General features: G+C 37.0%; 1 protein-coding gene and 1 pseudogene across 1 annotated transcript; both read right to left on the bottom strand.

The window, feature by feature from the left end:
- Positions 1 to 1556: 1556 nt before the first annotated feature.
- On the bottom strand, positions 1557 to 9149 carry LOC18040679 (disease resistance protein At4g27190). Its single transcript, XM_006432944.2, has 5 exons — positions 6697 to 9149; positions 5546 to 5635; positions 4439 to 4876; positions 1803 to 4065; positions 1557 to 1701 (listed from the first exon to the last, which is right to left on the bottom strand). The coding sequence occupies exons 1-5, from the start codon at positions 9091 to 9093 to the stop codon at positions 1697 to 1699; spliced, it is 5193 nt and encodes a 1730-aa protein (XP_006433007.2). The 5' UTR covers positions 9094 to 9149; the 3' UTR covers positions 1557 to 1696.
- A 711-nt stretch (positions 9150 to 9860) lies between these two features.
- LOC112098140 lies at positions 9861 to 18926 on the bottom strand (annotated as a pseudogene).
- Positions 18927 to 22196: the final 3270 nt, after the last annotated feature.

Genomic DNA, 22196 nt, shown 5'->3' on the forward strand with positions numbered 1-22196 from the left:
AATGCAGAGAATAATGGGCGTGGACTACAGAAGACGGCGGTTGAGAGGAAGCCTATAAAAAGGTAGCCAACGAAGGTAAAAGGGTTAGCAATTTTGATATTATAAGAGAGAAAAAAGAGAATTCCAAAGAGGAGAAACTAGAGAAAAGCCATAAGATCTGTGGCGAACATTCCCAGAACCTTCATATCTGACTTGAGCGTCGGAGGGTTTATGCCGGGAAAACAACCGGCGTGCTCTGACTTGTTTCTGTGGACGCAGGAATACTTGGAGAAGAAAGCATACGAGGAGAGATCCTGGTCGAAGTGAGGTTGATCGAGCAGACGTCCTGGTCGTAGGAAGAGCATAACTAGAATCTCGCATCAACAATTAATTTTGTACAGCTCCATGTTGGGCAAGAGAAGCAGAAAATAAAGTGGATAAATTGCTTCTCATGAAAGTGCTCTACACAATGTTGCTTTGGGAGTACCAATTACCTGCTCTCTTTGGCATTTCGCATTCAGTAAATGTAAATGTGCAAAGACAATCTATTGAGTCTGAGAATTTTTTTTTTTTTAACCAAATGTAATAATATTAATCAACGTCGTTAGAACTTATAACCTCTTATATCAACTTTAGAACCATAAACTTAGATATCAAAGTCTATAACATGCTTGATCTACTTCAAGCCCGAAGTTTTTTTTTTTAATTTTTTTTTGGAAAAAATTGATATTTTTTAATAGTTAATAAAGGAATAAATTTTTTATTTTTCAGTAACCTTTTAGATTGGACCTTAGTCATAAATTGGTTCATTTAAAATAAAAAAAAAAGACTAATGTACTTAGAAAATAAAAATAAAAATAATTCTTTTGCAAGTAACATCATATGTGAGAAATTATCCAGTTCAAAATCTTAAACTCTCTTAAAAGTCCAAAAAAGTTGTTACAACATACGGTGTATGAGTGTGGCGTATTAGTTTCCTCAAACTTTAAGAAAGTTCAGAATCTTGAACTAGATGAGCACTCCATCATGCATGGTCCAATAAGTTCCTATTAACAAATCTTTTTATTTTGAGTCTCTCTCATAAGGATTGTATTTAATCAAATGCAAAATAATATAACATCTAATAATTTTTTTAATTTTTAGTTCATGCTAATAATAATAATGTTGGCATTTAATAGGTGAAAGAAATATATTAGTTTTTAAGTGTTAATTTTTAACTCTCATATTCTAAATCATAATTTATAAAAAAAAAATCGCTGGAAAAAAATTAATCTTTTTTCAAAAAATATATATATGTAATGGGTATCATTCACGTACGTTGAATTTCCAGAGGAATGAAGCTAATAATGTTCGAATGCTACTCCAATGATTTCACTACTAAAATATTAAATTATCTTCATGAAAAAATTGTATGATTAGAATGATTAACTCAAGGCACTCGAGCATTTAAAATTGCATCACTACTAAAATATTAAATAATCATGTTCGCATTTAATGTTCGCACTCGAGCATTCCAATGCATTTTAACTCAAGGCACGCACGCACAAGCATGATTATTGATTCACACATGCATCTTTAATTAATTAACTAAAATATGGCACTTGAAAAGTCTTTGGGGGTGCCTACAAATTGAAATTTGGTAACACAATTAATGCTAAGAAATTAATCTGGCTACCGTATATCCTGCAACGACATGGATAAAGGACTGTTCCACCATTCAACCTGAAATCATCGAGTGAAAGAAACAAGATAATGAGCGTTGTTATAAATCTGAAAGCCGACTCGAAGTAATAATAATAATAATAACAATTAATAGACCTTACCATTGGTTATCACATTACTGCCCAGTGCATCTTCCTCCTCATTCCCTGCATGCGACAAACCGGGCTGAGGACCAACCACACGGCCACACCAGTATGTCGCGAGAATCTTTACTGACTTCTCATGGATCTCGAAGTTATCATGACTTTGCAGATTTTCTATCTTTTCTATTCCCTCGGCCTCTTCAATCAACTGGGCAAACTGATTAACATCTCCAATGTCTGTGTCCGTATTCTTTTCGGCTTCCCCGACCTGCAAAATGTTCTCTAATGCTTTTAGGCAAACAGTGACGATCTCTGGATCAGAGCATAGAAGGAGATCACACAATGGTTTTATACACCCCTCTCTCACGAGGTACTTGATTTGCTCATGAGTGCCACCAAAGGTGGCATTTGAAATTGCCCATGCAGCCTCCTTCTTTATATAAAATACAGCATTTTGAAGCAGATTGACAAGGAGACCAATTAAGCCAGCATCAATTACCGCCTGAATCTGTTCCCTGTTTCCACATGCCATATTTGAAATAATCCAGCAAACTTCCTTCTTGATGCTCTTTTTATGATTATGGATCAACAGGCTCAAAAGGTACTGCAGTGCACCACAGTCAATTATACACTGAGTCTGGAAATCGTTCCCCATCACAATAGTTCCAACAGCCTGCAGAGCAGGAGTGAGCACTGAAGGTGATGGATGACCAAGGAGCTTAACAAGTTGTGGACAGACACCTGCCTCGATCACAGCTTGAACTTTGTCATTCGTACCATAAGAAAGATAGGAGAGTGCCCAGCAGGCATCAGTCAAGACCTCTTCATCGTTTGAACGAATAAGCTGTGCAAGCACCGGAAGAGCTGGCCTCACCTGATCTAATATTGGCTGCGGCTTGCCCCCGCATAAATTAGCCAACGTCCGTGTGGCTATTCTCTTCATTGAAAGTTTTGCATTGTTATTTAACTGTGTTAGCAATGGAATTAGAGCTCCTTCACTAAGCACAAGATCACGGAATCGAGGTGAGCCAGCAGCAACGTTTCCCAATGCCGAAACAGCCTGCTCCCGGATATCATCACTTGGAGAAGCAAGTAGTTTCACAAATATTGGAACAGCACCGTGGTCAATCACCACCTTCTGCAAAGTTTTAGAAGCAATGTTTGTAAGAGCCCAAGCAGCCTCATACTGAATTTGCGGATAGTCTTCCCTCATTAGAAACTCAACAATGCGCGGGACAACGCCAGATTGTATGACTTCCTCAATTTGTGGACTCCTCTCATTTGAAATCACTTTTCGGAACTGAGTAGTTGCTTCCAGCTGCAAGTTGTTGTCATCTGACCAAACGCCAGCAACCATCGCGGGCAAAATTTCCAACCTGGTTTGGAGATTGAGATTGGGGGCAGGAGCGAAAGAAAGGAATTGCTGGGATGGAGGAGCTTCACGACGCTTCTTGAGGAAGCTTTCCTTTTGAAGATTTACTTGTTCAATGGTTGTATTTAAGCCCTCCTTCCAACCCCAACATGCTTCATCCCACATATTCAGCTGCACTTTGTGTAACACGGGTGTGCTTAATTCTCCTCTAGAGAAAATTTTCATATTAGTGCAATCATCCACCAGTAATCTTTCCAAAGATGGGAAATTCAAGGCACGATTGCCAGAGTAGAAGCTTCTCAGACTTTTTAAATTTAAAAGCTTCAACTCGTTCAATTCGCTGAAAGCAATAACCTCATCTTTCGCTGCATCATGATCATCGTCATCGTCTGCCAGTACTATTTCTGTTATCATCTCACATGCTTCTATCTTCATTTCTCTGAGTCGCACCAGAGTCTTTGCAATTGAGAATGTTAATACGTTTCTCAATCCGTTGCAATACGATATCTCCAAAGTTGTAAGATTCTGAAAGGATGTCGAGGATGGCACAAGATTGATCAAACGGTGAAAATTCGTTACACGTAGAATAACCAAATTGTTCATAATAGAGGAGGACTCTTGTTTCAAGATGTACTTCAGATCATAACAATTGAATGCTTCTCTTATGATTATCTCTATCCCATCTTCAACCTTTTCTTTTTCCAACCAACCATTAAATCCTTCTATTCGGAGAACTTTCATGGTGTGAAATCTCTGGAGGAAATCATCAAGTGATAAAATAGCAGTCAACTCATCAACAAACGCAACATCAAGGCATTTAAGTTTGCATAGCAAGTCTTCTGAAAATAGAAATTTATTTGTTATTATATACTTTGCATCTACTATCAACTCTTCCAAATTGGGAAACACCTGCGTGATCAATCAGAACAAACAAAGAAAATGCAAAATGGATAAGTTGATATCCTTTCTAACAATTTCACAAAATTAGTACTGTGCTTTTTGGAGGAAATTTAACAAAATAGAAAAGAATTAGAAGTTACCACTAGCTAATACAATATGTCCATCTAATAAATTTTAACCTTTTAGAAAATAATAATAATATGCCTAACATGCAGAAAGTACTTATAACAATTGAAAAATTAATTTTAAATTTCATGTACCTAGCTAATACAATATGTTTATCCAATAAATTTTAACCTTTTAGAAAATAATAATAATACACCTAACATGCAGAAAGTACATACAAGAGTTGAAAAATTAATTTTAAATTTCATGTGCGTACCTTTTTGTTCAAGTCATTAGTAGTTCTTTTAAATCTCACCATGAATTCAGGACACTGAGATATCCATAATTCTTTCAAGGATGGAAATTCAAGCATATGTACGTCTCCTGTGCAGAAGCTTGTGAGTTTTTCAAGATCATACATCTTTAGATATTGTAACTGAGGAAACATTACTTTCTTCCTTTCTTCTTCCTGGTTGTCCATGACTATTAACTCTTCCAAGACATGACATTTTTCTATCTTAATGTATTGGAGTCGAACAAAGCTGTTATTGCTAACTGTACAAGATGAAAATAGACATCTTAAATTCATACAATTGTAAAAGGTCAAGTGCGTTAAATTCTGAATACCACAAGTCATGGCTGCAACTTGGTTTTGCCAAATTCTCTCAATATTTATTGAACGCAACTCCAACTTCTCCAACTTTGGTAACGCAACCTGGTCGATCAAAAAATTAACTTCTTGCTTGATGGACAAATCAATAAAAGTAATCTCTGTCATGTTATAGTTATCTTCAGTCTTTCATACAAACAAGCATGAAGCATCAATCGAGTTTTCCAAATTATTCCTCACTAATTTGATAGGTACTCTAAAGATGTATGTTCAAGAAAATGTGAAGTCATAAATGTTAATCAATTTATCAGTCAAAATATATTTTCATTATTAGGAATTACAAGATCAACAATGCTATATTGACAAAAAATTGAGTTACAAAATTTTCACAAAAACAAAAAAAGATTGTCAATATCCGGGTAGTTATCAATCAACTTTATTTTTGTCAAGACATTTTAGTATTTTCATGCTTTTGTCAAAATTTAAAAACCCACTTTTTTGGGTCAAAATAACATTTTCCTTACAACATATTTGGTATTCCCTAATACATATGTTTATTATTATTATTATTCTTATTATTATCAATTCATTTAGTTTGTCAAGAGTACCAATTATTTTCTCTGAGAATGTATTTGTTACACCTACAACAGTTGATATTAAAAATCATATAATTATTAATTACTCTTGCCATATCTGCAAAAAAACAAGAATATCGAAGGATGAAAAAGCAAAAATCAGAGAACTGAAAAGGCCATTGGGTTATTAGTAACCAACCTTCTCAATGAAAAGTGTATTAGAAATATTAACATTGTCCTCCAAAATGATTTCATTCGACTGCATATCATTTGCTGATTCCTCCTGTCTCTGTCAACATTGAAGGCATCTTGATTTTAGAGTATAAATTTAATTGTGAACACAATCTTTAATACAACGTGACACAAGACCTTTAAAAATTAGTACAACTTAATTTGGTACTAGATCGAAATTCGATATTTTGGATTGCAAGTTTGAGATTTCGTTAGAAAACATAATAATAATAACAGAGTTAATATAAAAAATTAAACTTGTTACCTATTTAGATAGATAAACAATGAATATTCTCTTAATATGATTATTCTAAGAGTACGGAAAATATAAGACAATTAATTATATATATATATATATTTGTGGTTTTATCCTGAAGCTAAAAGATTTAAATATTAATTTAGTTGCAAACATTAAAGACTTAGCAAAATTGGTTACTTTGGAAATGAGCATGAACATAACATTTGATGATTTTTAAAAATTAACTTTGATGCACAAGAAACTTCTATTTTTATTGTAACTTATAATCTGACAAAACGATGTCATAATTTTTATAAATATGATGCTACATAGTAGTTTTCTGGTCTAAGATCTTAAAGTGTGGGAAAAGAAAACTTTAAAATCGCGGGGTTTTAAAGGCTTACAACTTGAAATGCTTAAACCACACGGTTTATGCATTTTCTTGGACGTTCTCGCACTTTAAAATTCTGGATTGAAACCTTTCTACGATGCTACATACATGTCTTATGATATTTGGATACGATTTAAGGTCTGAAAAATGGTTTAAATTCAAGGGTTAGATCAATTAAGCTAGGAAAGAATGACCAAAGCTTTAATTTAAAATAAAATTACCGATCTAAATTTGAGAACTCTACACATAGAATAAAGTACAATTACGATTTTATTTGAGCTTCTTTATTAAAGGTTTATTTTATGTCATCCAAGTCTGATGTCAACAAGATTTTGTTGTTGGGGAATAGTAAAAAGTTATTAAGCTATTATAAGTAAATTTTATGATTACAGTAAAAAAGTACTTGATGTTATTATTATATTATTTTTAATATTAGATCCCAAGTGAAAAATTCCTTCATACCAATTATTTCAATTAGGAATGATCATACCTTTGACTCTGCCGGCGGATTGAGGGCGTCGCTGCAACCATGGATCCTGAGAAACTTGAGTTCTGAAGAACCCACTTTGGCTAATTCATTAGCAAAATAATTGACATCTTGCTCTTGCAATTCACGTAATTCAAGGTCTTCAATTCCCTGCAGTTGCACGATCAGCCAATCCTTCAAGCAAATCTTGTTGTTCAGCCTGAGTCTGAATTCTCTACGCCAAATGTTGGTGCTCTCCCAATACCAATCTCCAATACGTATTCTGTACTTTTCCAGCTTCTCCAAGAACAAGCCTCTGAGCAGAGTGTTGACATCATGGATGTCTAATTCTAAAGAGGTCAAGTTAGGCAAATGCTTCAACTCCTCAACGCTAGCATTCTTAACCCCTTCCACCTCCACCTCCCATTTTTGAAAGCTTCTACAACTTATGTATAGTTCTTCTAAATGGGATAAATTTGATAAAACATTTGGTGGGATAACTTCTAGTTTCCTACATTCTCTCAAATCAAGCAAGGTTAGCCAAGTCAATTGACCTACTTCTGTTGGCAGCTGCTTAATGTCAGAGCCTCTTAAACAAAGGATTTCTAGTTTCTTCAAGCCTCCTATAACACTTATATCTAGCAATTTGCAATAACACAAACTCAGTGCTCGAAGGTTTAACAGAAAACCAAGTGTTGAAGGCAGTGATAGTAGATTCATGTAAGTCAAGTTTATAACTCTGACCTGTATCATCCTCTTGAAAAAATTGTTTGGAATGGTTAATGATGAAGATTCCTTATCCGCACTTATAAAAAGAAGTTTGAGTTGAGGACATTCCACTACTTCAGGAAGCACATTAGTCCTGACATCATGTAAGACGATCGAAGTGTAACGCTTTACTGCACTTTCGTCTGACCATTCCCTGAAACCATCAACCTGCTCATTTGTCGCTGTCAACGCATTTTGCTCTCTAGATGCAATTGATATGGCAACATCGCGAACAACATCATGCATGGAAAAGAACTCTTCCTTCTTGCTTATATGGTCTAGCAACATGCAAGAAGCTTTGAGTTTGTGCACCAATGTCAGTACTCGAGCTCGTGCTACTTCCATCTTATTGACACCTTGAAATAAACCTAATCCCATACCACACATTAACAAGGCATCAATGGATGATATGGCTGTATATCCTATTAGCAAAAAGATGTTCTTCAGCTCCTCCCCTTCTAATTTGTTGTAACTCAACTCTATTGCTGTATATGCAGTTGGCTGTATGTCTTTGAAATTCGTTGAGGATGGCCTTCTTAGTTGTTCCAACGCATCCTTCCATTCAAATAATCTCTTGTTCCTTAATGCCCTCGCTATCGTCACAATGGAAACAGGCAAACCTGCACATTCCTTTGCCACATCCCTTGCTATCGATTGGAATTCACTACCTTCAATATAATCACCTGCCATCTTCTTGAATAGACTCCAAGCTTCTTCTTCGTTTAGAACACCAATTGAGAAATTTGGTCGAGAATCCATCTTCCCAGACAATACATCTTGACTTCTGGCCGTCAACAGTACTTTACAACCTTTATGACCATCTCCATGTGGAATTCCGACAACCCGCAAATCAAGATTTTCCCAAATGTTGTCTAGAATTATCAGGATCTTCTTCTCTGCTTTTATACGTGTAAATAAGCTGTTCGCCCTTCCTGATTCACTCTCCTCATGAAACTTCAGGCCTAGTTTATCTCCGATTTCTCCTTGAATCTTTCGTATGTCTTGATTCTGGGACACCTCAACAAAAACCACCTGATCAAAGAGTTTGTCGCTCTTGACTTTCCTAGCAATTTCTTCCGCCAGCATCGTCTTTCCGATGCCGCCCATCCCATAAATCCCAAGCATATTGACATCGGGATCTTCTAGTGCACTGAGTATATTCCTCAAAGTGAACATTCTTGATTCAAAGGGCTCGTAGTCTTTGTTAGAGATAAGCCGTATATCCTCTGGAGCAGTACAGTAGGAAATTCTATCAAATCTTCGAGCTTCTCGGACTTTGACAACAGCCTCCTTCTGCCTCTCCGCTTCCTTGCTAAGTCGACGGCGGGTCTTCAAATTAGGACATAATCCCTTGAAACAACGCTTATTTGCAATGGCTTCATCGTCTGTAAACTTAACTGCCTCAACAATGACATTATTTGCCGTTGCAAGCCAATTCTCAACGTTCTCTTCAATCTCTTCTCCTTTTCTTTTAGCCTCATCAACCTGGTGCTCTGTGCGCACCCTCTCAGACTTCAGATGGTCAACTTCAATCTTGAGATTCTGTAAGTTGCTCATGTACTTACTCTCACGCAAATAGCTAATTTGGCGATATGCGGGAGGAGCCAAGCACTTTACAACTTCTACAACAATAGTAAGAATGATTTCAGCCATCTTCAGGCCTTTTCCTCTCTCTCTCCTTTTCTGAATTTTTGAAAAACAATTGATCCAATAATGAAGCAAACTAAGTGATTAAACACGAGTGACTACAACAAGATGGGGCAGAGTAAGAAGAAAATACAAAGAGTAGATACAGAATAAAACAGAGACTAGATAGAGAACAGAGCAAAACCAGATAACAAGACTGAAGATTACAACAAACAGAGGCCAAATATTGCTGAGATCAGAAGATTGAAAATTCGAAAGAGTTGACGGCAAAAGCGGAATACAAGAACAACAATGAACACAATAAACAGAAGCAAAGTGTGTTTCTGATCAAAGGATGAAAATGGTAAGGAAGGGTTTGTTTTGTTGACTGGGAATGAATGCAAAGAAAGACTGATATTAAAAAATGATCTCAATAATGGAGGAGCGATTCAACTCTGAAGAGTAAAGTTTTGTCGTATTCTTTTTAACAACTTCCTTTTAACTTCTTGTTGTGGCAGACAACGGAGAATAAGGATGAGATTAAAAACTAAAAGCGACCCCTCTATGTCTTTTGGAATTAATTAATCATCTTAGCCGGATGTCTTTTGGAATTAATTAAGGAAAGTGATGTTTGCCTCGGGTTAAATCCCGAAAGGGCTCTAAAACGATGCCGTTTCATCTATTATTTTGTTTTTGTTTTCATTCTCGGTAAAACGACGCCGTTTTTCAAAAGGCAAAATTCTCACACTAAGGCAAAAGCAACGCCAGAACCCATCTGCTTTCTCTCTCTCTCTTCATTTCACCACACTAGAATTTTGAGTACAATTCTTACCCAGTTGACTTCTCCCAAAACCCAGTTGCCAACACAAACAAACTGCTTGCTTCACTTCAAAAAATTTGTTGTAATCAACAACTTGCTTCTGCTGCTGCGGCTATTGTCGTTGCTGCAGTGGTATTGAGTCTGCAGATTCAGAAGAAGCAAGTCCAATGGATAGCTCTAAGTCGAGATTTTCTTGACAATGGGTGCTGCTATGCATTATTTCTTCATTATTATTAACAGTGTATTTGTTGAAATTATTATGGTTATGAATTAAGTTGAGAGGGCGGTGGGTTTGAGGGTCAAGGCCACGGTTAAGTAATTTCTGCTTGATGTGTGTATTCCAATAATTCTTTATTTTATTACCTGTGCTTCCTGGTAATCTTCCAGCTATCAACAACCACATTACACAAATTCAAAACACCCCCCACCCAAAAAAAAAAATTTTTTTTTTAGATCTAATAATTAAAATTAACCCACCCCTAAACAAATAAAAATTTAAAAAGAAAAAAGAGAGGAGAAGCTTGATTAATTACTTGTTTCCTAGCAAACTATGAAGCTTGATAATGAGTTCATCTTCTTCATCGGTAAAATTCCCACGCTTAAGATCAGGGCGTAGAAAATTTATTCATCTCAATCAAAGGGTTCTACAGGTGGGTTAAGGGAATGAAGAGGAAGAAGCAAGGTTTCTGCAGCTGAGTTAAACGAAGAGGAAGAAGAAACTAATGTGTCCTAACCAAAACGACTTCGTTCTCAACAAATCAGAAGCGGTGTCGTTTAACAGAAACGGTGTCATTAACAACAAATCAGAACAAAAAAAAAAAAAACAAGAGCTGAAACTACGACCTTTGCAGCTGTTTCGGGGTTTGACCCGGGGTAAACATCAGTGCTGATTAATTAATCATCTTAGCCGGTTAACCGTTGTCCGTCGGATTAGGGAACAGAAATCCAAACGGTGGGAGATCACTTGCTGAGAGCATGACCCTTTGTTACCTTAATGATGATTTCCATGTGATGATAAATAAACCAGATAGATATGGTAGATATTTTGAAGTGAAAAAAAGTGAAAAACTTAACCTTTACCATTGCTTTGCTTTCTTATTTCATCTTTTCCCTAGGCTTATTATTCTTTTATTATTTAAGTTGCCAACTCATCCACCTTCTGTACTATCACGAGTTAATAAGATCAATGGTTAAAAATTTGTATTAAGATTTTAATTCAAAACTTTAAATTAAAATAACCTCACCTTGAAGTTATTGTAAAACAACAACTTGAGACCATGTGTAAATACTATATCCTAACACCAAGACTGCTAGTTCAAGACTGCTAGTTGACCGTTAGCATCATGCCAGTGTAGTAGGGGCGAAGCATCCTTTTACGCAAACTAAACTCATGTATATTCATTGAAATATGAAGGGCCAAATTATTATTCTAAAAAAATATTTGAACACCAAAATATGTATTAGACCCACTTACTCGATAAAAACATCATTAATGTAAATTTTTTTTGTATGAATACACATTAATACCCAAAAATACCCTTAGTAAACTAATTATCATAATTTCTCTTATCCTTTTTCCTTCAGCACCTTTCTAACCTTTATTAGTCATGATTTTGAAACCAAACCCTAGGTTCATCCTTTTTAATTTTTTTCAGTACGTTTTTGCCGTTAAATTATAAATATATTGTTACAAATTATTCGAAACGCGTGAAAACCCAAAAATACCCTTAGTAAACTAATTATCATAATTTCTCTTATCCTTTTTCCTTCAGCACCTTTCTAACCTTTATTAGTCATGATTTTGAAACCAAACCCTAGGTTCATCCTTTTTAATTTTTTTCAGTACGTTTTTGCCGTTAAATTATAAATTTATTGTTACAAATTATTCGAAACGCGTGAAATGTTGAAGAAAGAGCAACTAATAATAAAATTACATTCATAATCAGGATACTAACTAAATTCAAGTAATTAAACAGGTCTCATATAAGCTCTTTTGTTGATGGATATACAATGATTAACCAACGATAAAATTTATTGTCGAATTTAAAGAAGTTTCAGAAGAAAAAAATTGTCGGTGGAATCAAATTAAGAAGCTTTACCAACAATAAAATTTTTGAGCAAATGAAGATTTACATTGCTAGAGGTGTAGATGAGGAAAGCAAATTCAAAAAAATACAAGTACTGTACACTGAACGAATTCAGATATGGCTTGAAGATGACAGTAAACAGTAGAACTTTTGTGGCTTGTCTGCAATGGCAATAGAGGACTATTGCTGGTTGTTTCAAAATGTACGTCAGATCATATCACTTATTTACTTCTCATATGATTGCCTTCATCCCATTTTCAACCTTTTTATTAGTACTTGGCCTTGGGTGATCAATCAGAACAAAAAGAATTTAAAGATGGAGTTGAATGTTCTTTCAAACAATTTCATAAAGTACTTTTTTTTTTGGGAGTAAATTTCACAAAATAGAAGAGAATTAATTTAAAGTTAGTTACCACCAGCTAATATTACTTATCCAATGAATACTAACTTTTTATATAAAATCTCGACAAAAGAAGTCTTGGCGGTGAACCCCATATTAGTCAAGAGATTAGTCATATTACTGTTTTGTCAGTAAGTGTTAGAGAAATGAAGATTCATATCATGTAAAAGGTTGGACGCATCTAGCATAGGACCCGTTAAGGCTCGTGTCCCAGCTAGCTTTTGAAAAATTTTGATGATTTTTTTTTAAATAATATATTTTATTTATTATTTATGAGAGCATCTCAGTTGAATTATTAAGTGATAAAAGTGCCACTGCTAACTTTAAAATATTTCATGTCACCCAAGTTAACGTCATTCTATATAATTTGATAGCGACCACGAAAAATGAGAACATCTGAAATACAGCTTGTTACCAGTTATCATTGCCTTCTGCATCTTCCTCCTCGTCCTACACTTCATTATCCTACTCTTCTTTGTTGTCTTCCTAGTGTTTAGCCATTAGAAACAAAGATATGGCAATGATCGTTAAACAAATCAGATTAAAAATGAAGTTGATTAGCAAAAATTTGATAATTAAATGCGTGCAAATGCAGCACAAGAATCAAAAGAGAAACTATATGTTTCGGAATGACGAGTACGTTACTCTTGTGTGAAATCAATGATACTTCTTTATTAATTGTTAAGCGAATATGTACCTTTTTTTCTGAAGATATAGTTGTTGCATGGTTGTATTAAGGTCCTTTTTCTAAAGACATAGATGTTGTATGGTCGTATTAAGGCCTTACTCCCAAATCCGACGTTCTTTAATGTCCCAGCAGTCCCTAACAAAATCTTCATGCCATACTCTGTGTAAAATGGGTGTGCTGTATTCTCCTCCCGAGAAAATCTTCAGACTGGGGCAAAAACTCACAGTTAATACATCCAAAGAAGGGAATTTCATGGTGCAATTTACGCCTAAATAGAAGCTTGTGAGATCTTTTAGAGAATGAAGCTACAAATCCTTCAATTCACTGAACACAATTTCATCATTCGTTGCTGTTACATTACTATTGTTTGGGAGGAATTACTGGTGCAGACATGAGGTAATGAAATGCCGACACATGGCATTAGTGGGTTAAATTAGTGAAACCAGACAGCTAGATTGAGAAGGCTGGGAAGCTTAAGCCAAGATAGGAGACAAGCTTCCCGTAGCTTTGGTAAAAACATATGCAATTGAGGGGCAAAGTCAGAATCGATGTCCTTGGTGGATAAGATCACGCGTGAACAGTACGTGCTTCATATACCAAATCGAAAATATCTTATTCTGCTGAAGGCAAGGAACCAATGAGGGAAAAGAAAGCAAAAAAGGGAATAAGAGAGCTGCCACCTCAGTTATCCCTTGCAGTGGTCAAAAAACCAGCAGGACCACTGGTTGGAGGAAAGGCCACGCGTAGAAACTAAGGAGCAAGAGGGTGGCTAACTGGCTATTGGTTTTTTTGTCTCCCTTGTTTGAGTACATCACCATCTCGGGACCACAATTACAGTCTCTAAAATACCCTCACCCGAGGGAGGGAAACCAAATCAATTAGCGTTATGTATCCGAAATGACGGAAAGACCCTCAGGCAACTCCTAAAATGCTCAAGTCACACTCTCCAACGGTAACCAACTTTCATTCACCCAAAAATATTGCTCTCATGCATCTTCTTCCTCAGAGCACACACGGAGAGTATTTTCACCAATTTTTTTATCAGTTTGAAGGTCCATTTTTGACCTTGAGACAATCTCTTATTGTGCAAAATCTTACTTGAGCGTGAAAGTGTGGTCGCCGGTCACTACTGGCTCCACCTCTAACGTTTGTGTGTGCTCTAGTTTACAGGATATGCCAAACTCGAGTTGTGGTGGTTATGTAGCTCCCTCATCATCATCTGCCACTATTTCTGCTACCATATGGCATGATCCTATACTCATTTGTCGTAGCCGCACTACAGTCTTTGTTGTTGATGAGGAAGTTAATACGTTTCTCAATCCTTAGCATCTCCATAACATCAAAGTTGAGATTGAAAATTCAAAAGATTTGACGGCAAAGGGCTAAATAACAAAACAACAATGAATAAAATAGACAGACGCAAAGTGTGGCTTTGATCAAAAGATGGAAATAAGGAAAGGGTTTGTTGATTGAAAATTAATGAATGCAAAGAAAGACTGATATTAATGAATGCAAAGAAAGACTGATATTAAAAATTGATCTCATGAATGGGTAAACTTTGAAGAATAGTGGTTTGTCGTATTATTTTCACTAAAAGTGACCCCTCTGCATTTTTAAGTGCCGCTGGAAAGCCAATGTTGGTCATGTCTTTTGGAATTAATTAATCTTCTTAGCTTTATGGCCGTTTAATCGTTGTCCATCGGATTAGGAAACAACGATCCAAATGGTGGAGATCACCTGCTGAATCAAATTCGAAAGCAAGACCCTAACTTTAATTATGATTATTTGTGACTCTATTGATGATTGCATGTGATGGTAAATATCTCAGGTAAGTATGGTAGATATTTTTAAGGGAAAAAGTTGCCAACTTAGCTACCTACCTTCTCTGCTATTATGGTGCGTTTACTTCCTGCATTGCGGAGTCAAAATCTGAAATAAAAATAATTTATAATGTTTACTTATTAAAATAAAAGGTGAGAATGAGAATGAAACATACAGGATCCACATATTTTTAAGATAAAGAATTAGGAATTAAGTTCTCATTCCTTAAACTCTCTATTTTAACCCACTCAAATTTCATAATTTCACTCTTATCCTCTATTAAAATATTAATATATTATATTATTATTATTGTTATTGTTCTTATTTTTGTAATTGTTGTTAATAATAATAATAACAATAATGATGACGAAATTAATGGTTAGATATTTTTGTCAAGATTTTAATACTAATCTCACAACTTTAAGTTATTGTAAAATAACAATGTGGTGCAACAAATACTATGTAGTGTATCCTAAAGCTTTATTACTAAAAGAATTACAAAATCTTATGTTTTCTTATGTTTTGATCAAGACAGTTAGTTCTCCCTTGACTTCGTGCTAGTGTAATAGAGGGGAAAATGTCTTCGTACATAAACTAAACTCAATAATATAAATTCATTAAAATACGAAAGGGCAAAATTATCATTCTAAAAAGGGGACTATTTGAACACCAAAATATTTATTAAATAGGTAAAGCTATTTCAACCCACCAAATTCCTCTCTACACCCATTTTAAAAAAATAAATTCATTTATTAAAAATTAAAAATTTGGAAATCTCTAAATTGCGCTCACTAATCTCTTTCTCTCTACCTTATAATTATGTATTCTCTCTTTACTCTTATATTCTACAAACTAAACATTCAAATTCACTTTTTTTAATCCTTTTTTTTTTTGGGTTTTTCCTAGTATACCATGATCTTTATTTCATGCTTTCTATTTATAAGAATTATTTTTTCATTAGCTTTTATGTTTCGTAATAATTAATTTCTATATTTATTAAATTTCTTGGCTGATAAAAATTTGTTGATGTATATTTTTAAATAGTGGATTATGCTCCTCTTAGTTAGTGATATCAATTATTTGTAGCTAAAAGAACATATTTGAATGAATTAATGAGAATTTGTTAAATTGAAAAGAGACACAGAAGAAGAGATTAATTATTTTTCAAAAAATTATATATATAATAAAATTCTTAACTAAAAAGAGAATGTAGTAGAGAGTACATTGCTGGGTTCAAATAGCCCCACCCTTATTAAATTCATCTACTCAATAAATACATTATTAAATTTTAAAATCTAAATTTTACTTAATAGACGCATGTTAATACCCAAAATACACTTAGTAAGCTAATTATCACAATTTCCCTTATCATTTTTCTTTCACGGGCTCACGGCCTTTGCTAACCTTTTATCAGTCATGATTTAATACTGAAACCCTGGCTTCAACCTTTATAATTTTTTTAATAGTTTTTTGTCCTTTAAATTATAAATGTATTATTACAAATCATTCCAAAGGCATGAAATGGTAAAGAAAGAACAACTAATAGTAAATAATAAAATTACATTCGCAATTATGATACTAACAAAATTCAAGAAGTTAAACAATCACTCACCCACGATAAAATTTATCGTCCAAATTAAAGAAGTTTGAAAAGAAATACTTGCTGGTCGAAATCAAATTAAGAAGCTTTATACTTTGAGCACATTCAATTATTTAGCAAGCTCATAAATCTTAATTCTATTTGTAGAAATAGGAGAGTAGACGAGAAAACAAATTCAAATTAAAACAGAAATTGTATGTTTCAATCAATGCCTGTCACTTAATTGTATTCCCTCCCCCCCCCCCCCGGTTGAGCTGTTGTATGGTTTTTACTAAGGTCGTGGTCCCAAAGTCCGACGTTCTTTGTCTCACCTGCTCACCTGTACTTTATGTATAACTTAGGGTGTGCTTAATACCCATAATATGTCTCAAAAGCATGATCAAGTGATTTTCAAGCAGGTTTATTTAATTATTTATCCAAATTCAAATCATCTAAACTTTACCCACGTCACAAAGACAATAAACGAACCTCCATATTTACTAATCAAGAGGTCAGTCATACTATTATTTTTCGGATAGATGTAAGAAAAATGAAAATTCATACGGTGAAAAAAGGTTACTACAATTGTACCAAAGATTACGTAGCATTTTAAGGAGTATCCAAGAGGAGGATTAGAAAGGAGCTTAATTAATGACCAACAAAAAATCACATTTACGGAAAGCACGCTGCAAGCGCAATACCCAAATCAACGCCATGAGCTCAGCATAAAAAGCTGTTTGAATACCTAAGAACATCCCAAACCGCCAATATAAGGTCCCTTAATTACAACACAAAAACCGCATCACTAGCTGCAAAATTGACTATCCCTCCCTGCAAAGGATAATAGCTTTCCTTTGCAACCATTTAGCTTCGATCTAGCTTTGTCAGTTAGGGCCTGTAAATGAGAATGTTTAGGATAGGACAGCCCTTGAAAATTGGAACACCCAAGTAGGTTAAAGGAAGGCAGCCCCTCTGAAATGCCTAAAGAGACATTAATTATCAATTAATGATAAGCACAAATTTTGACATAAATTAATATATATATATATATATATATATATATATATATATATATATATATATATATATATTTATCGCCAATTTATATTTGGTAAACACTAACTGCTATGACTTGAAAGTTAAATTGACTTAATACTACAGTTATATGATGAAACGCATACAATATATTTATTATTTTTGTAAAAAATATTATTTAAAATTATATTTATTACATTTTATTATTTTTATTTCATAGCTACAGTTTTTTTTTTCATAACTGTTGTGCCGTAAAATCTATACACTTTAATACTAAACAGAACCTTACTCATCACAAAATTTAGAACATCCCAGACAAAACTTCTTACCAGTTATCATTGCCCTTCTGCATCTTCCTCCTCGTCCTACACTTCATTGTCATCCTCTTCTTTGTTCTCTTCCTAGTATTTACCCATTAAAAATAAAGATATGGCAATGATCGATAAACAAATCAGATTAAAAATGAAATTAATTAGTAAAATTTTGATAAATGCATGCACATGCAGCACAAGAATCAAAATAGAAACTATATGTTTCAGAATGATTAGTGCGTGTTAAAAGTCTAACGCTCAATTTTATGATCCAATTCAATTACACTTGTCCAAGCCCAAGTTCAAAGCTCAATCGATGGAAGATTCAAAAATTGTGTAGAGAATAGAAGATGACTTTAATCAAGAACTATCAAATGGTGGTGAAAATATCTAAGTTTAGAAAATTCTTGAGTACTTGGTGAGATTTGTAAAATGTGGTTATCCTATTTTGATAATTTAATATTTGCGTGGTTTGTATTAGTTTTAGGTTATAATAAGTACCTCTAGGCTCTTTCTTAGAGGCATAAAGTGAAATGCGAAGAATAAGAGAAAAATAAGAAGCGTAAGCTACGAGCTGTGTAGCATTTCTCGTGAAATATCAATAAAATCCTTTATGTTTAGTAAATCATACAATTGCTCACATAGTCTCAATTTTATGCACTCTTAGTCCTCCTCTGTTTTCAACAACACATTACTTTTGAGTGAAATCAATAATATTTCTTAATCAATTACTAAACGAATACGTACCTTATTCCGAAGATATAGCATTTGTATGGTTGTGTTAAGGTCGTGCTCCCAAATCCAACGTTCTTTAATGTCCCAACAGTCCCTAACAAAATCTTCATGTAATACTTTGCGTAAAACGGGCGTACTTAATTCTCCTCCGGAGAAAATCCTCATATTGGGGCAAAAGCTCACAGTTAATACATCCAAAGAAGGGAATTTGAAGGCGTAATTTATGCCTGAGTAGAAGCTTCTGAGATCGTTTAAAGAACGAAGCTCCAACTCCTTCAATTCACTGAACACAATTTCATCATTTGCTGCTGCTGCATTATCTTTATCTCCCTCATCATCGTCAGCCACTATTTCTGCTACCCTATGGCATGATCCTATACTCATGCGTCGTAGCCACACTAGAGTCTTTGCTGTTGAGGATGTTAATACGTTTCTCAATCCTTTGCATCTCCATAACATCAAAGTTGTTAGATTTCGAAATGATGTCGAGGATGGTACTAGATTAACCAAATTATCAAACTGGATTACTTCCAACCATTCCAAATTTCCCATAATGGAGGAGGGATCTTGTTGTTTCAAAATGTGCTTCAAACGATAGCACTTGTTTACTTCACTTATGATTGCCTTCATCCCATTTTCAACCTTTTCAAATACTGAGTACGCAACAGAATATTGACCTCCTGCTATATGGAGAATTTTAATTGTTTGGGAGAAATACGTCGACGAGACCAGGCATGGTGAGCAGATATCTGATGGCAGAGTTCTGCGAACCGGTGTGTTCCGTAAAAGCCTGGTGCGCGGGGGAACAGGAGCAGAAATATCCTGCTCGTCCACGAGCACGTCATCCGCGAGGCCAATTTCCTGTAAGAGGCATAAGGCCATTCCGGCTAGAGGTCGAGAGGCGAGGAGACCCGGTCGACGGCAGTTGGCAAGACATGCTCTCCAGCCCGAGAATCTAGGCACGACAGCCACGCTTTCCCCAGAACCACGGCGGAACACGCAAGATCCCACGTTTGCCCATAACGCAGCATAACGCAGCAGTCGGAGTCCCATACCGTCCCCCAAAAAGCGGAAACAAGATCTCACAGAACCACGACAGCCACGCTTTCCCCAGAACCGTGGCGTAACACGCAAGATCCCACGTTTGCCCATAACGCAGCAGTCAGAGTCCCGTACCGTCTCGAAAAAAGTGGAAAACTGGGATTCAGAGGAAGCCTATAAAAAGGTAGCCAACGAAGGTAAAGGGGTTGGCATTTTTGAGATTAGAAAAGAAATTCAAAAGAAGAGAAAACCACGAAAAAGCCATAAGATCCGTGGCAAGCGTTCCCCGAACCTTCATATCTGACTTGAGCGTCGGAGGGTTTGCGCCGGGAAAATAACCGGCGTACTCTGACTTGTCTGTGTGCGCAGGAACCTCTGGAGAAGAAGCCTTGCGAGGAGACCTCCTGGTCGTGATGAAGTTGATCGAGCAGAGATCCTGGTCGTAGAACGAGGAGAACCGGAATCCCGCATCAACATTTTGGCGCCGTCTGTGGGGACGAGAGCAAAAAGCTTCTGTTGATAGCAAGAAGAGGGGTGAAGCAAGTGAAAAGCAATGGAGACAGGAGGAAGTAGTGCACAAGGGGGTGATAGGAGGCTTAACGATTCCGTGACGCTGAGGGAGATAGTCAGTGAAGCACGGGAAAAAGTCATGTTCGACCGGATGGAACGGATGGAAAAGCAGATGGAGACCTTGACAACCATCCTGCATGAGCTGCGGAGCGAGCGAAGGGTAACCCAAGAGGGAAGGGTGAGAGGCGGTGGAGTGGCACCAGGTCCCGATAGTGCGGGGAGAAGTCAAACCACCGGGAGATTTGGTGGTGAGAGAGGTAACGTACCTCTGCGGGGAGAAATTCATAGAGAAAGAGAGCAGTCCCCGGCAAGACAGACTGGTGACGAGGACGACGGGGTGGTGAATGCAGAGGAAACAGAGTTGAGGCAACACTTGCATGATGTAGAGCAAGAGTGGGATCAAGTTGCAGCACGTGACCCTGGTCGTGCAGTGCAGCTGGAGGAGGAAGTGCGCAGACTAGCGCAGATAATTGACGACATGCAAGGAAGGAACAGAGCCCCTGGTTGGAGGATAATGCTGGACGGAGAATCACCGCTCGCAGCAGAGATCATGAGGGCAGTTATTCCGAGAGATTTCCGCCTCCCAGACCTCAGATACTCGGGAAGAACTGATCCGCTAGCGCACATAGAGCGCTTCAACGACATAACTGGGGTACAAGGATTATCTCAATCCCAAAGGTGCAGGGTGTTCCCACTATCCCTTGAGGGACGTGCACGAGAATGGTACAGGAAACTTCCTCGGGGCAGCATTAAAACCTTCGAGCAGATGTGCCAGGAATTCGCGGAGCAGTTTAGTGGGGCAATGGCACCGGAAGATGACATGATGGAGCTGAAAAGCATGAAACAGGGGGAGCAAGAAATCCTTCGGGAATTCATCAAGAGGTTTCATCGGGCTGTCCTCGACTTGGGAGCCTTCAACCACCCTCAGGCGTTAAGGGGATTGAAAGAAGGGGTGAAGATAGGAAGGCTGTGGTACAATTCGAGAAGCCCAGCTATTCAAACGTATGCAGCCGCATACGAACAGGCTAAGAGAGACATCGAGATTGAAGAGGAGAAGGCTGCACGGATTAAGACAGACCAGTTAGAAGGGTTGGGGAGGAAAGAGAAGAAAGTATTACCGGGGAATGGGCCGATCAGGAGGAGGGACCACCAGGCCTCCGGTAGTGGAGCAGGAGGTCGGGTAACTGCTTACCAGCCTCATCAGAGGCCACCACAGTATCAGCGCAGCAGGGCGCAACCTCCTCGTTCCCCAGCTAGAGAGCCTTGGAGAAGGCATGAGTCGGCATCTGGTGGTCTTCATCAACATCCCCACGGTAGCAGAGCGAGCAGACCAGAAGTACTTCCACCGCCCCCAACTCAGAGCGGGGCAAACAGAGAAAGAGCAGTGCACCTGATCGACCAGAACCCGGACTATGGGCGGTACACTTCCTTAAAGATGTCCCTGGATGAGGTGTACGAGGCCATAAAGGATCGAGGGCTGCTGCACCTCCCTACACCAATAACAAAGCTACCCAACATGAGGGATAGAGGACGTTATTGTAAGTTCCATGGCACCCATGGCCATACCACAACAGAGTGTAGAGATCTCAAGACCTAGGTCGAAGATTTGGTGAGAAATCGGTACCTGGACGAGTTTATGGATGAGACTTTCCCGATGGTGGCCACAATAGGTGAAGGGGAGCAGAGTGGTAGAAACTTGAGGCGCGAGCAGCCCGCAGTAAGGGTGATAGCTGGGGGCCCAACATTGGCCGGAGATTCTAATAGATCGAGAAAAAATTATGCTAGGTACGCCATGACCAGTAAGGAGGTACTCTTCAACACCCCAGCAGCCAAACGAGCAAGGGTCAGGCAAGTGCCAATCATGTGGACGGATGAGGATGAGGAAGGGATTCTATACCCCCACGAGGATGCTTTAGTCATCAAGGCTACTGTCGCTAGCAAGAAATTTGACTGGATACTGATTGATACAGGGAGCTCAGTTGATGTGTTATTTAAGTCAACCCTGGAAGAGATGAGAATAGCCGACCGGAAGTTGGAATACAC

Source organism: Citrus clementina, unplaced genomic scaffold, assembly GCF_000493195.1.
Source record: "Citrus clementina cultivar Clemenules unplaced genomic scaffold, Citrus_clementina_v1.0 scaffold_5, whole genome shotgun sequence".
In the NCBI taxonomy this organism is placed as follows: domain Eukaryota; kingdom Viridiplantae; phylum Streptophyta; class Magnoliopsida; order Sapindales; family Rutaceae; genus Citrus; species Citrus x clementina.